Consider the following 14,648-nt stretch of genomic DNA (forward strand, 5'->3'; position numbering starts at 1 on the left):
GGGTAGTGCTGAGCACACCAGTGTTTGAATGAGTCCCTGTGTTCATGGAGAGCAATGCTTCCTTTCTCCTGCTGTGAAGCACTTATTAATTATGTGTTTCAAACATTACTTTATGGTATTTTTATCTCCTCATCAGTGATCTTCTCATCTGGATCTTTCATTACTTGCAGAAAGTCATGGCCAGGATTGATGCAAGCCAGACCCCCCTGGCCCCTGCTCCTGTCCTCCTGAGGGCTGTCTGCAGGTTTGAGCTCTGAACTGCAGAACTCTGAGTCATCTCACTCCAGCGTTGTAGCTCCTCCTTTTCAGGGCTTTGTGTATTACTTTTCCTCAGCTAGCAATCAAAAATTCAGAGGCTCATTTCCTTGCTTCCTTTTTCGGAAATGAGCTGTCTTTTTTAGGAGAGCTCAAGGATAAAGCCCATCCATTACTATTTAAAGATCCTGATTAGCACATGTTGAAGAAGGTCGTGAAGTTTCTTAACCTTCAGTCCATTAAAACAGATCAGAAGGGCTGTGCATTACGTTTCTGCTTAGCTTAGAGCAATGGTGTTTCTTGCTTACTGAGAAAGCCCTGCCTTCAGACAGTGTGAGCTCTGCTCCAGGGGAACAGGCTTTCTCCTGGCCATGAATGAATGAATGGGAGGATGTGTTTGGTTGCTTTCAAAGACATCTGTGTAAAAAGCCAGTGATTGCTATTTTGATGATCCTTTCTTTACACACCTACCCCTTATGCCCTTTCCAGAGTCAGATGTGGTGACTTGCTCTTTTTTGATCGAAATTAAAAACATCCCCAAAGTCAAATTCTGATATGGTACAGATATGGTACGTGATAGGCATGAGCAGTGTCAGCTCAAGCATACATGCATGATAGGGCAGGAGCAATGTTAGCTCAATTTCAAGTAGACTTATGGTTTATTTCCCCTGAAATTTTCAGTTGATTTTCAATCAAAATCATACAAATAAATCAAATGGTTTCTTCTAAAGGTTAATTAATAGACTGTTAAAAAAAATAAAGCCATTTCCTTAGAACTGAATACTGTTGATTACATTGACAGATTTTGCTGTGGAAGTTTTGTATTTTAAAACTTGTTACCTCTCTAAAAATATAATTATTCTAGGAGAGAGATAATGTTAAAAACCTACATTATTTTTCAAATACAGGAATCTTGTTATTTATAGTTTAAGAGGTGTTTGATATATGCATTGACTTTCCTTAAAGGAACTGTTGCTCTCGGAAACTACCAAAAGAATGAGCTGAGGTGTGTTTCCTCTAGATAAAACTGAATTTCCTATCTGGAGCCCAGCAGTCACCTGTCAGTTGCAGAATTGTTAGAATGAGAAACACCTTCAGATTTTTTTTTTTTTTGTCTGAAACACTTGTGTCTTGTATAATATTGCCATTAGCAATGTCATGTTCTGTAAATTATCTGCCTCTGACAGAGCAGGAGTGTTTATTTACGCTTTAGATCAGTTATGGGATCTTCAAGAAAAGAGATGTTGTACATGTACCAACTTGTTGTAATTCTGTTTTTTACTAAGCCTGGGTGATCAGTCTGCGCTCTTCTCAGAAGTTCTGGTTTGCTCCAGCAAATAGGAGACTTTTCCTTATGCTTGGGTGAGAACCTGCCTACAACTTCCCACAAGTTTACAGTTTCTGTGTTGATTTACTTGAAGGTACCATGTCAGAAACTGAAGTATGTACTCCTCAGTTTTAGTTTAAAAATCAAGTAAGCAAACAAACAAAACCCACAAACCAAACAATCATAAAGAAACAAACAATAAACCCAAACCTCTCTTCTGGGCAATTGAGATGAGCTGAGTCTAACCATTTTGCCTTTAGTTCTAGGTGAGTTTTTCTGTGCAGCTGAGGACTCAAGATGTTGGGAAACACCCTTTAAATATGTAAAATTCATTCCTGTCTTGTCGTATTTTTAATTTCCATCATAGTAGCTCTCTGTCTCAGATCTGGGCACTGACTTAAGGGCAGAAAGTGCCCATGTCCTGTTTTTGTGGCCAAAGGCACCCTGAGTGCCAGAGCGCTGGGGCTCTGTGCCTCAGTGATCCCATCTCAGTGGGTTCCCTGGCCATGGAGGAGTTCCTCTCTGAAACAATTATGTGCTCTCTGCATCCCCTCTGTCTCTGTGCTGTTTTCTTCCTTAACTGAAAGGAAGTTGTAGTTTCACAAGAACCTACTTGGCTTTCATTCCATAAGGAAGAGAATTTGTTTTGTTTTGTTCTCTTGACTGGGTCAGCAATTATATCATAAAAAGGATACAGCTGCAGTGATTCAAATCAATTAGCCAAAACATTTATCAAGGTACTAAAGCCACGAAATCACACAATTAGTGGTGAAGCAGTAACAGCAAGTTTGCCTTTCATCTCAATACTTGTACAGGTTTTTAATTCAGAGAAGTAGAATAGAGAGGTAAATTCTTGAGCATAGGGATAACTCTGTAAGGAAAACCTCGAGTGACCAGTGTAGTTGTAAAATACATATTTGCTCAAGCAAATTGTCAAAACTAAGGAACAGTTCGGGTAGTGGAATACTACTGCTGCCTTTCAGGAGTGGTGATGGAAGCTCTGAGGCTGCACAGCTGTATTGAGATGTGCAGACAAGCACTGTCCAGGCTTGGTAACTTTCTGCTGCAGTGCTCAGCCCAAGGCAGACTGAGAAAGGAGCTTCTTCCTATGGAATGTTCTGCTTACATTGTGTTTGTATGCCACAAAGCTGCAGCCCTTAAAAATGTAGTCAAGGAGTCGGTAGGAGACCAAAAAGCAATAATCTAAAACCAGTTTTAAATGGTTCTGCTCCAGTGATGTCCCTGGTCTTGTCTAATGTGTGTTGTGCAGGAGCTTGCATCTTGAAGCAGGCTACTCTGAGGTTTGGGTACTGTAGGCTCAGGCCAATGGCTGAGCCTTTATGGCTAAATTTAAATGCTTTTTCTCTATCAGCCATGACTCTGTTACATGGAGGTCAAGTGCCTCTGTGCCAAAATGTGTTGATATCCTTGTGGCGTGTCTTCTGCCCTCAGCATAACCTAAGAGTAGTTAACTGGTTTCCTTAAGCAGCTATTGCATTCTTTTAGATTTTTTTACAGGTTTTACAGAGAGCCTGTATTAGCCTGTAAATTCAGCCTTCAGTCTCCACCAAATAAGATACTGTGGAGGAAAACCTTTCAGTCCTGGGTTCTAGATGCAACAATAAGGTACTTGTTTATATGGTTTTTCAATCTGCATTCAGAGACGCTAAAAGTGTAGACAGATTTCAAATGATGATTTAATTGTTTACAAGTGAGTGTTTTCTGCAGCATACAAAAGAGATGAACTAATCCCCAAAGGCTTTTTGATATAACTTGAACAGATGATTTCCTGACATTGTTATATATCCTGGTTTAAGGCAATGAATAATTAGCTATTTAAGTTTAAAAAAAAAAATACCTTGAGAGCTAGATGTCAGCTGAAAAGCTGTCAGTAAATTGGGAACAGCTTTGCATGTCAAGTTGATTATAGCAATGAATAAAAGGAATTACAGCAAAATGAACCATGCAGTGTGCAGTTTTAAATTCAGTCTCCCCACAGTTTCTCCCATCTCATTCTCCAGATTCCTAGGGTGCTTGTGACACTACTAAGCTGTGGAATTCCCTTTCACAGAATCCCTTACTGTGGGCAAGTTTTTCTTGTTGTTTACTCTTCTTCCTCAGTGTGCAATGACTTGAAAGTTTACATTCAAGGATTTCCCCCCTCCAGCCCCAAGTGCCATTAATAGCATCTTTTGTCTGAGTTCCTGAAATCTGGAAAGCCACTTAGACACAGCTTCAGTGCCAGGCAGCTGCTGGGGTCAGGCAGGCAGCTCTGCCCCCCTGCACATCCTGCACGCTGCCACGTTCATCCTCCAGTAACAGAATATTTTGTGTTTTCCAAAGTGGATTGGATGTGACAGAGCAGTTGCTAGGTCTGAGCTGAGTGTTTGTGAGATGATACTGAGTGAGCTGCAGTAAAGAGTTGTGGGGCCTTTTATTCACAGCCACGGCCCAAACCAAGCCACGGGTGCTGTGGACACACAATCTAATTAGGAGCTACAAATCTGTTTCATTGAAGCAGATGGGAGTGAATTAATGTTCTTTGAATTATTCAGCTTGAAAATAAAATTGTGCATCTGTATTAAAGATATGAATTTAGATGGGCTGAGATCCTCTGACACCTCCCAGTGTGGAGGCAGCAGTGACTGAAGTGCAGGGGGAATGGAGATGCTTCGGCAGGAATCAAAGGGCTCATGTTCATGTTCTCACAGGAGCAGTTGTCACTGTGCCATCTGAAGGCCAGTGCAAAATGGAGCTGCTGTAGGGCCATCTGGATGACAATTGCTGTTTACCAACACGCAATACCTGTCTGATGTGTGCAAGTGGCAGATTTTGCCTCTCTGTCATCATTGTGGCTGTAGTGAGCCAAAGCAGTGCTGGAAGCCTTTTCCAGAAGAGAGGGAGCCTCTCTTGGCAGAGGCAGATGTGCTGTTTGTGCAGAGGTGGCTTATTGAAAATAGATTGCAGATGGTGTGACAGCAGTGATGCATGGAAGAGGGGTTTAGAGGGAAGGCAAAGAAGAAAAACCTGGAAATTAAGGATGGAGGTGGGAGGTTCCTCACTGATGCTTCCCCACTCAGGCAGTGAGCAGCAGTTGCCTTGCACTGCAATACTGCAACCCTTTCTTTGCCTGTGCATGTTTCTTGTGATGTCAGCAAATTGTGATGTGGAGCAAGGTTTGTTCAAGAATGGTTTGAAATCGTGGGGTTTGGGTACTGTTACTGTGTGCCATCTCAGGCCAACGTGTTGGCTCCATTCATCATTTGGAAATAAATGATCTTTTGGGGCTGCAGTGATTTCCATGGTGGTGCAGCACAAGTCCAGAGCAGTGTGCACCAGTGTGGGGTTCAAACCTGAGCTCCTACAGTATTACTAAGCACTTGGCTGTTTATGAGGGGCTTAATAGCATCACATGAATGGATTGGTAGCTAAATGAAGGATTGACTAAGCTAATCTCTGTGAGAATCCTCTTTAATGAGTTAATGAGGTGTTCTTATGGGCTCCCTACACACACAGATGCTAATGAGAGTTTTTCGAACTTACCAAGTGATGAAACTTGGATCTGCATCCAGGCTGATAATAAAAATGATGGATAGGTTCTGTTATTTGGGAAAAATATGTTTTAGTTCTGGCATGAAAACTGCAGAAGGGAGCCAAAAGTGCTGTTCTACCTGCATGTTCTTTATCTTTTTCTGTAGCTTATTGATAAAACTCAGTCTAGTGGTAAACCCTCTATACTTCCAAAGCTGAAAATCAGCAATTGTACTTGAAAAAAGTAAATTATCTATTTCATACTTTTAAGGTCAGTGTTTCCCAATTCTGTTGTTAAGAGTTTCATTCAAATTTTTCAAAATGTAGTTTGTTGAGTCAGGATTTTTTGGTTGTATCTGTTGTTTTGGGTTGGGGGTTTTTGTTGATTTGTTTCTTTAATTTTCTCCTCCCCTGTCATGAAGATTGGAATGTAGTAAGTTCATGCAGAGGAAGTGTCTGGTCATAAATAGATTTATCAGGGACTTTAATCCATAACCCCACAATTTTGTAAGCTGTATCAGGGAGATCATGAAAACATAACTTGGTGGTATTTAAGGCATTTGTGTTATTTTTAGTGGTGGGATTTTCTTTTCCTAACTATGCTTGACTGGGAGGTCTCAGCCTTCCTCTGTCTTGTATTCCTGATGTGTGCCAAGGCTGTGTTGCTGCCACACATCTCGTTTGGCCCTTGGGCAGCAGGAATTGCTGTTGGTTTCAGGGTGGCCAGCAGGGAGGGAGATGTGCAGCGCTGTGCGGGCGATGGATGACAGCTTGCTGGGGCTGGAGCCTGCCAGCCCTGCCTGCCAAGGATCTGGGAGCAGGATCCTGGTGCTGGACGTGTCCCCTTCACCTTCCAGCAGCCTTGCACCCGTCAGACACAATCGAGCTTTAATGCAATCATCAGATTTTGTTGGCGTGCTCTTTAATCCTCGTTCCAGGTCATTAATGAATTTGTTCAATATGACCTCCCCTCAGCTCAATACAGTGCCATTTATCATTATCATTTGTTTACAGTCCTGCAGCCAGTTCTCAATTCTAGTGCTGTGCTTGCCCCTTCCCAAGTCTTTTTGAATTAATTTTTCAATTAGGATTTCATGAGACACATGTGCTGTCCTGAAATCCAGGAAACATGACCTCCTCTGTGTTCCTTTCATCCACTGATCTCTATCAAAGAACAAATAAAGCAATTAAATTTGTCTGGCAGGCTTTATTCTGTATGAAGCTATATGGGCTGCTTCTTGTTCTATTACCCTCAAGACTTTTAGCTGGATTTTCTTAAAGCTGGTTTTCCCTTTCCCTTAAGAAAAACCCAGGGCTGTGTTCCCAGCCTCTTGGTGTCCTCAGTTTATTCTTTTAAAGGCCCTTCTCATGGGAATAGCAGGATGGAAAGGCTCAGGGCAGGGCCCCAGCTCTGTGCCCGGCTCTGGGAGGGCCCTGGGTGGTTCAGGAGGGCTCAGACCTGGAGCTGCTGCTCTCAGCAGAGTTTGGTGACTGCCCAGAGTGGCTGTCACTGAGCAGCCGTGCTTAGCTCTGCTTTGAGGGCAGGGACTGCAGGGGTATCTTTTTCTGTGTGCAGTGCCAAATCTAGTGAAAATGTGCTCTCTTTTTGTTGTTGTTGTTATTGGGGTGATGCCAACACCACTTAAGCTGGCCCACCACCGTGTCTCTGTCTTTTCCAAGTGCTTTGATGTGGGTTTCCAGCTCGATTACCTGCGATAGCTCCAAGTGCAGCGTGCAGCCCTTGTGCTGACTGGCTGATTTCTGTTCACAGCCCCCCTCGGCTTTGAAACTGCCCTGCCCTGTTCTCTTCAGCTGCTCCTTCAACTTTGGAACATGTTCCTTACTGTGCAGGCTTTAATTTGCTTCTAGTAACTTATGTGTCTGGAAACTTCAAATGAGGCTAAAATTTAAATTTGGTCAGGGTCTTCCTGCTGATTTTTTACACCATGTCCTGTGTCAGATAATATTCAGGCAGATTGTTCTCATAACAGATGCCAACTGGAATGGTTGTCAGACAGGACATTTTTTCCCCTATAAATGCAATGCTTATACTTGCAAGTGAATTAGTGTCTCCTTCCATTTGCTTTTTATGTAGCTGTTTAAGACACTTGGTTACTCTATAAATATAGACTCCTCCAGCTCTATTAAAATGTTGCATAAGGACATGTGTCATTTTTTAAATTTTTTTTTTCTTTTCCATCAGTAGAACTACAAATAACCCACATCCATGAGTGTAATTACACTCAAAATCATATCCAGGCAGTACCTCCTGGGGTGCCCTCTTGGAGGCTTCCAAAGCAGCGTGTGCTGGGGAAGTGGGCATGAAGCTGTGGTTCACAGCACGAGGGCGTGTGGGGCTTTCAGAGATGAGCTGGGGCATGGGGAAAAGATCTTTGTCAGCAGCATCCGGTGCACTTTGCCATCTCTAAGCAACCCACTTCTATTGATCCAATAGATTAGTGCTCCTTGCCTTTTTACACATTTGCATTTCGTGCTGAAGTTCGTTTGCCACCTGAAACCAGCGGTGCAGTTTGTTAGAACAACTGAACAGTGCAGCAAAGCTGTGGCGCCTGCCAGTTCTTAATAAATTATTAAGGAAAGCAGGACAGTTGACCCTTGCTGTGAGCTGGTCAAATGTATCATTCTTAAGCACAGATTTGGAAAGTGGTGTTGGAGCAGCTGTGCTGTATTGAGGTGTCAGGGCTGAAAGATAAGTGTGCCTGGAGTTAATAAGTGCAAACATTAACTGTCTCTTGTACCTGTGAGACAGCATGTCTCATGGGGAGTGACATATCCAAAATGTCAGAGCAGTGCTGGGACAGCAGCATCTCGGTGGCCAGGCATATTTTACAGACATCTGGGGAAGCTCCTGCTGCTATCAGTGTGCTGCAGTCGCTGGCCCTGGCTATGTTCACAAGTCTGTGCTGAGCTGGCTCCAGCAGATACTTTTCAGGTGGTAAAAGACACTGAAGATAGGAATAATTCCAGCTTCATTTGTAACTGGAACAGTAATAGACAGAAGATTCAGTGTGTGGCTTAAATGTTCAGTAGGATGGTATGGATTTATTTTGGGTAATGGTTTTTAGGAGTGCTTGGGCTATTTCTGGGCACTGACTGTCATTGTAAGCTAAGGAGTAGTAGGTGTTGCTGCAGTTTAGGTTCTGTAAATGACTACAGTCTTCTGTACAACTCCAGCAGACAAGAGAACAGTTTTTACTGAAAAACAAGGAACTAGCAGGTCTTAGATTTGACTGATCTGCTCTTACACTGCTGGATAAGCACTTGATTGTTCATTTGGGAGAAGAGACAGACCCTCATATTTTTGACTTTGAAAGAGCTGTACAAGTTTATTTTATTTATACCCAAGGATTAGAACAGTTTGTACCAAAGCCATCAGCTCTTAAAGGCTGCAGTTGTTTCTGGTGGCAAAATATCCAGATTTGGGATAGATGGGAGGAGAGGTGGTGCAGTGCTAGCCCTGTATGTGTAGAAGTGTTTTGAATGCTACAGACTATAATTTATACTCAGGGGTGTTGCCCAAGACAGTACTTCTATAGAGCTGATCTCCATCTTAAGTTTTGGTGGGTGTCCTGGATTAAGATGCCCTCCCATTCTTTGCAGCTTCTCAGCAAACTGGTTGATAAAATGATCTTGAGTAAATACATTTTCACCCAGCGGTTTGTGTTTAGTTAGGATCAGTTCTGCAATTTGGCCACACAAACAGTTCATTTGTCAAAATTAAGGGTTGGCAGAGGCCACGTGGGCTCGTGTTGCTGCTGAGGAGCAGGTTGGTTAAGCTGTGCACCACTGAGGCTGTTGGCAGCGAGGGCAGATCCGTGGTTTGGAGCAGCCCCTGCACACTCTGGTGGCTGGAGAGCTCACAGGAGCTGCAGGACCACCCAAACCTCTGGCTGGGGCTGTTCCACAGCCACATCTTGTCACTGCACTCTGCTCAGACCACCCTGGAAATGCTCACTCTTTGCAGCTCCTGATACTGGGCAATGTGATGAAAGCCAGCTCTGCAGGACCATTTCTGGGTGATGCAGGATTTCCTGTACCCTGCCCTGCAGCTCGTGCCCCAGCTGGCAGGGCTGGCACTGCTGGGAAGTCACTCTTCCCCAAATAAGCCAGCATGTGAGATGGCTGGTGCTGCAGAGGCAGCTGTTAATGTGACTTGTAGCTGAGGGTTACAATTAAGGTCACTGAACACTTCCTGTAATTAGAGGCTGGGTTTCAGAGCAGGGACATGTCTGCAGGGAAACTCCTGCCCTGGTGCTGCGCCAGGGCTCTGGTGTCACCCCCATCCTCAGGGGGTGTGGGAGGTTACCTGGCTGGTGCTTCCCCTCACCAGGGGAGAGGTGGCAGGAGCTCAGGGAAATGGCACCCCAGGCAGTCCCTCCAAATCCTGTTGTTTTGTTTTACTTTTCGTTTCTGTGAAGGTACAAAGGTTTTGAGCCACATTTGAGTGTAGGATAAAAACCACAGGCTGGCAGGCTAACAAACCTCTGGGTTATAAAATGAGTCAGCAGAAGAGACAAAGTGACAGTGCCCTGAGATAGCTGTAACCCTCAACTGCAAATTGTAAAAACAGCACTGCCCACACAGGGAGCTGCTGTTCCCTGGCCCTGCCTTGCAGGCTGCAGAGCAATTGGAGACAACATGTGAAATGTCACTTTTAGGGGAATATTTTGTGTTTTTGTCTGAACTTGTGGTTTCATGGGAAGAAGTATTTGGTGTTGGTGCTGGTATTTGTTACTGCTACCTGCCTTCTTACCCTGTCCTAGCTGCTGACTCTTCCTTGGTATCGTCCTGCTCCTGCCTCTGCTGGCCTCCTCTGCTGCACCAGCACAGCTCTCTTTGCCCAGTGCCATGAGCTGACTGACAGAACTGATTCAGCTGTAAAGCGACATAGAACAAATCAATTAAACTAAAAAAGAACTTTGCACGTCAGTTCTCCTGTGTGTATCAGGGTCTAGCTGCACAAAACCTGGGAAACTTCCTGCAGTTTGAGTGCTGAGGTTCTGGGGTGAGGGCACAGTGACTGGCACGGCTGCTGGGGGCCATTGCCTTGTGGCAAGCCACACACAGATCCATGCTGCCGCCAGGGATGGAGAGGAGTGGCTAGAAATGAGTGAAAGTTGCTCATCAAGTGTAAAAAATCCTTTGGAGTTTCTGCCCCTCTCCCAAAGCTGAGCAGAGCTGCGTTGGTACCAAAGGTGAGCAGTCCAGGGGTGATGGAGGGCAGTGAGCAGGAGGTTTGTGTGCAGGAACAGCTCCAGTGCAGCCAGCAGCACCTGGAGTCTGAGCCCTGGGCTCTCCTCAGTCACACTGAGGCCGTGTGTGATAGCAGATGGAGTCACCACAGTCAAACCTGGTGTCTCTTGAAACTGCTGGAAAACATCTTTTGTGGCATGGGGGAGAGGCAGGTCTTGTGGTCAAGGTCCTAGACTTTGCAAGTTTCTCTCATATTTCCCATATGACTTTGGAATACTTGGTTTATTTGTCTGTACCTCAGTTCCTCCAACTCTTCCTATCCTTTAGTTTTGTTATGGGAAAGTTGCAAAGTATTTGAAAACATGTCTATTTCCTTTATGGGAGTGAGACATGAACCCATGATGGAAGACACAGTGGCCAAACCCCAGAGCTGAGTTGCTGTTTCCAGTGTCACCTTTCAATAGTAAACAGAATTTTACCCTGATCATTCTTTAGAGGTGATCAATGTGTCAGGCTGTTTATACAGCACTGTCATAGTGTTTACACTCCAATCCCACTACAGATTTCATTTGATCACAAGCACTGGAGATTAATGATTCACAGCACTTGAAAAATGGCAGTCTGAAATTTCAGATGGGATGATTGCTGTTGTCCCTGGGGTTTAGTTATTGCAGCTCTTGTGGTTCTGTGTCAGGCTGCTGAAACCTGCTAGAATTAAAGTGGAGCATACACAGACCAACCAAAACTTTGCTTGGAATGGTGCCAGTTATTCTGCTGTTTTTCCTGAGTGTTTCTGTGTGATAATTTGCTCTTTTGTCTTTCATTAGCAGCTAATAATCAATGAGAGCAGGCAGGTTGGACAAGGCACAGAGGTTGTACCTTTAAAAAAAGAAGTGTGTACCCTCAACCCTCACATGTGGGCTATTCCTGGGCATATTGTCATCCATAACTGTGCCTCAGGCCATGCACAGGAGCTGGAGGAGAGCTCTGGGATTTACCAAAATGTGGCATTTATTTGGCACTAGTGATAGGCAGCTGATTTTAAGAACATGCCTCTTCCTGCAGTAAGAGTGAAAGTCTTTCTGACTTTGGGCTTGAATTTTAAAACTAATTTTTGCTGTTGAAAATCAAATTTGACTATTTATGTCCTCCCACCTTCTTTGTCCTCCTCAGTTTCCTTATTCCATATTATTCCTCAATTTCCTTATTATTCCTTTCCTTTCCTTGCTTGAAGAGGAGAATTGGGATGTATTCTCTGCAGTTGTGTTTTGGGGACCCTCAGGTTGGCTCCAAGAGCTGTCCTGGGTGTACCTGTAACTGCACAGGTGGAGTGGGCAGCAGGTACAGGGTGAAAGAAAACATTTCTGTGCAGGGCAGAGGTGGCATCCAGAGACATCCCAGCCTCATCCCTTTGTTCCACAGGCAGTGGAGTGCAGGCTGAGAGGCAGCAGTGTTGTACATTGAACTGCAGCTAGGAGAAAGGTTTGGGTTTTTCCCTATCACCATCTCTAGCAATTGTGCAAAAAAGTGTGAGCTGGGCAAGGAGTTAACCTGGATTGTTCGTACTTTTGCCCATAAAAGCCAAGCTTTTTCTCAGATAATTTGTAAGTGAATGTGGCATTTGAGTGTTGTTTGTTCTAATGATGGGGCAGAACAATCCCCCTTGCAATGCTGCACAATGGTGACTGCACAAGTGAATACAACTCACCACAGCCAAAATGAGGGAGGAAATAAACAGGAAAAACTGTGGATCACAGGCCCGTGCTGATGCATGGTGAAATAATGCCATTCAAAACCTGGTTTATATTTACAGCTTTCATTGGCCAGGAAGCTTTGGAAATTAGTAATTAACATAAGAAATCCGTTCTATTCAGGAAATATTGGACTGAGCTTGTCTAGCTTTTAAATAGTCTGAAGCCTTATCTCTGACAGGAATCCCCTAATCTTTCCAGGATGCTTTATACATACAGTAGCTACTTCCTCTTATGGAAATACTGTCATTTGGAAGTGAACAGTGCCTGTTGAAAAAGCTTTTGTCTGTAGTCAAATTGGCACCGACTGAGAAAATCCAGATGATCTCCCAAAGGGGAGCCTGTGCAGCTGAGCTGTGCTTTGTTACAGCAGTATTTTGCTTTTTGTATTTAAACACACTTTGTATTCTGTCTGCCCCACACACCTGCTAGTGTTGTGATCCTCCTGTTATGATATAAATGTGCATGGCACAATAGAGGACAGTGTTGTGACCAAACTAGCATTGCTTAAGAGTCCAGCTGCAAAATGGATGAGGTTATCCCAGCTAAGTCTATGTGAGTGTTGCCATCATTTGTTTTAGAGTAAGGCAGTCCAAGGACAAGAGTCCTCTCACCTCATCTCTCACCTTCAGATGATTTCTTTCCTCCTCTGGCTTAGCTGATGACATGATATTTGAATTTCATTGAGGTTTCTCAGTTTCCTTCCACTCTTGGTGTCATTTGGCCAGTTGTCAGATAATATCTGCTACATCTGTGTCATAATGGAGCTCTGGTGTTAAATGTAACCTTTCATCAGCCTGTTCTGATGAGCAGTGTGACAGAGGCAATCATGGGCTTTTCCACCTGTGCACCCTGTGCTGCCTGACCCATGGCATGCTGAGTGGAGGGAAGGTGTGTCAAGGCTTTCGAGGCCAATTTCCTCCTTAAACTTTTTTTTCCTGGGTTGATAGCTTGTTTTTCCTTTAGTATATTTATACTGATTGTTAAAAGCTGCTTCATAGGCATAATTAAAAGTAAAAGGAGTATATGGTTTCTTGGAGGAAGCCCACTTTTTTCCCCCCCATTGTGTTCTGTGATTTAGCCAAAGTGAAAATCACAATGGATCCAAATTCAAAATTAGTCTCAGGAGCCCAATAATCTGATAGACAAGAATTCTCTAAAAGTGTCTAATTGAGACAGATGTGATGGATTTGAGAGAGCACCATTGACCTGGTTCTGCTCTGTTAGGCTTTCCAATTAAACAGGATGTGGAGAGCAAGACCTTGCCGAGTAATACCTGGACCAGCAGGACTGAGGTTTTAAATGTTCCTTATACTTTAAAGGATGTGCTTTTAAAGATTTTGCTTGAGTGCTAATCCCAGAACACTAATGATGGAGTTTCCTACAGGGATGTTATCTCTTGCTAACCTTTTAATTAACAGGCTAAATAGACGATTCTGTGCTTTTGTGTTTAGAAGTTCTTTAATGAGGTTTGAATCCTCTGGCCAAGCTAAGCTATGAGTTCAGATTTTGACACCAAGGAAGATGCCAGGCTGCAAAAAATGTACAGTGCACTTGCATTATAATGTGCAGAACTCGGGAGAAGCTTTAATTAGGAAGAAATGAAATGGAAAACAAAATAACCACAGCTAACTGCAGCTGTTGAGAGGAAAAATTTTGCCAAGGATGTGGCCAACCCTTTCACCATCAAGTCTTGATCAACTTTCTGAAAAGGTCTTGATGCCTTGAAATTACAGGAGCACCAGTCAAATATTAGTCTGATGTAAAACCAGTCAGCTGTAATCAAGGAATTGTAAGAGAGAATCAAATCAAAGATGTCAGGGCCTGCACATGGCCCTCTGGTGTACTCCTGTTACTGCAACTTCTTTTGCTCATCCAAATATGGTAGAGATTTTGTAAATTCTGTGTGATTTCCAGATGTCTGGAAAAGTGGTACATCTTAAAAGAAAATTAAAAAAAAATCCTGCCATCCTTGTTGAAGAAGGTGTGTTCCTGATATCACTTTGGACCAGTAACAGCTCAGAACACCTTCTTTTCCACTATTCCAGAGTAATGCTGTTTCTGTCTGCTCTCTTTGTAGATTGAACCTCCTAGTCCCTACACCAGCTTGGAGACCCAGGTTAGTACCACCCCACCCCACTTCTTCCTGACAAGGGATTCTCTGAAGGAGAGGGCTGGGCTGGTTCCCCACCATCCTTATGGTGTTTGCTGCTGGGGTGTCCCTGCAGAGGGTGCAGGTGTAGCAGCAGCTCCTGACAGGGCTGCCTGGCAAGGGCAGGAGCAGCAGGTGCAGGGCGTGAGGAAGGAGCTGGTGTGAAGCTGCACAGCAGCAGAATTGACTTGGATGTGTGGGAGAGAGGGCACAGTCCTCAAGGCAGAGTGAGCATCCTTTCATGGTGTTCTCGTTTCTTTTTGTGTCTTCTGCTTCCCAGCCTTTTCCCAATCCCTGCTGTTGCTCTCAAACACTTGTGCTGCTGATTTTTTCTTTAGACATTACAATGAAAGGTAATGAATCTGTGGAGCTGCCTGGCACCAGAAGGTCAAAGTGACAGAAGGGATTTTACAAAGTC

General features: G+C 43.9%; 1 protein-coding gene across 8 annotated transcripts in view; it reads left to right on the plus strand.

Annotated features, from left to right (window-relative positions):
- Positions 1-14,648, plus strand: part of XYLT1 (xylosyltransferase 1) — a 174,979-nt gene that overhangs the window by 29,459 nt on the left and 130,872 nt on the right. For 5 of the 8 annotated variants that reach the window (XM_064725398.1, XM_064725399.1, XM_064725403.1 and 2 more), the window contains one exon: positions 14,159-14,197. The exons of the other annotated variants lie outside the window; for them this stretch is intronic. In XM_064725398.1, the coding sequence (XP_064581468.1) occupies positions 14,159-14,197 (39 nt within the window). The remainder of the gene's footprint in view (positions 1-14,158; positions 14,198-14,648) is intronic. 8 annotated transcript variants of the gene reach the window in all.

The sequence above is a fragment of the Zonotrichia leucophrys genome, chromosome 14, assembly GCF_028769735.1.
Source record: "Zonotrichia leucophrys gambelii isolate GWCS_2022_RI chromosome 14, RI_Zleu_2.0, whole genome shotgun sequence".
NCBI classification, from domain to species: domain Eukaryota; kingdom Metazoa; phylum Chordata; class Aves; order Passeriformes; family Passerellidae; genus Zonotrichia; species Zonotrichia leucophrys.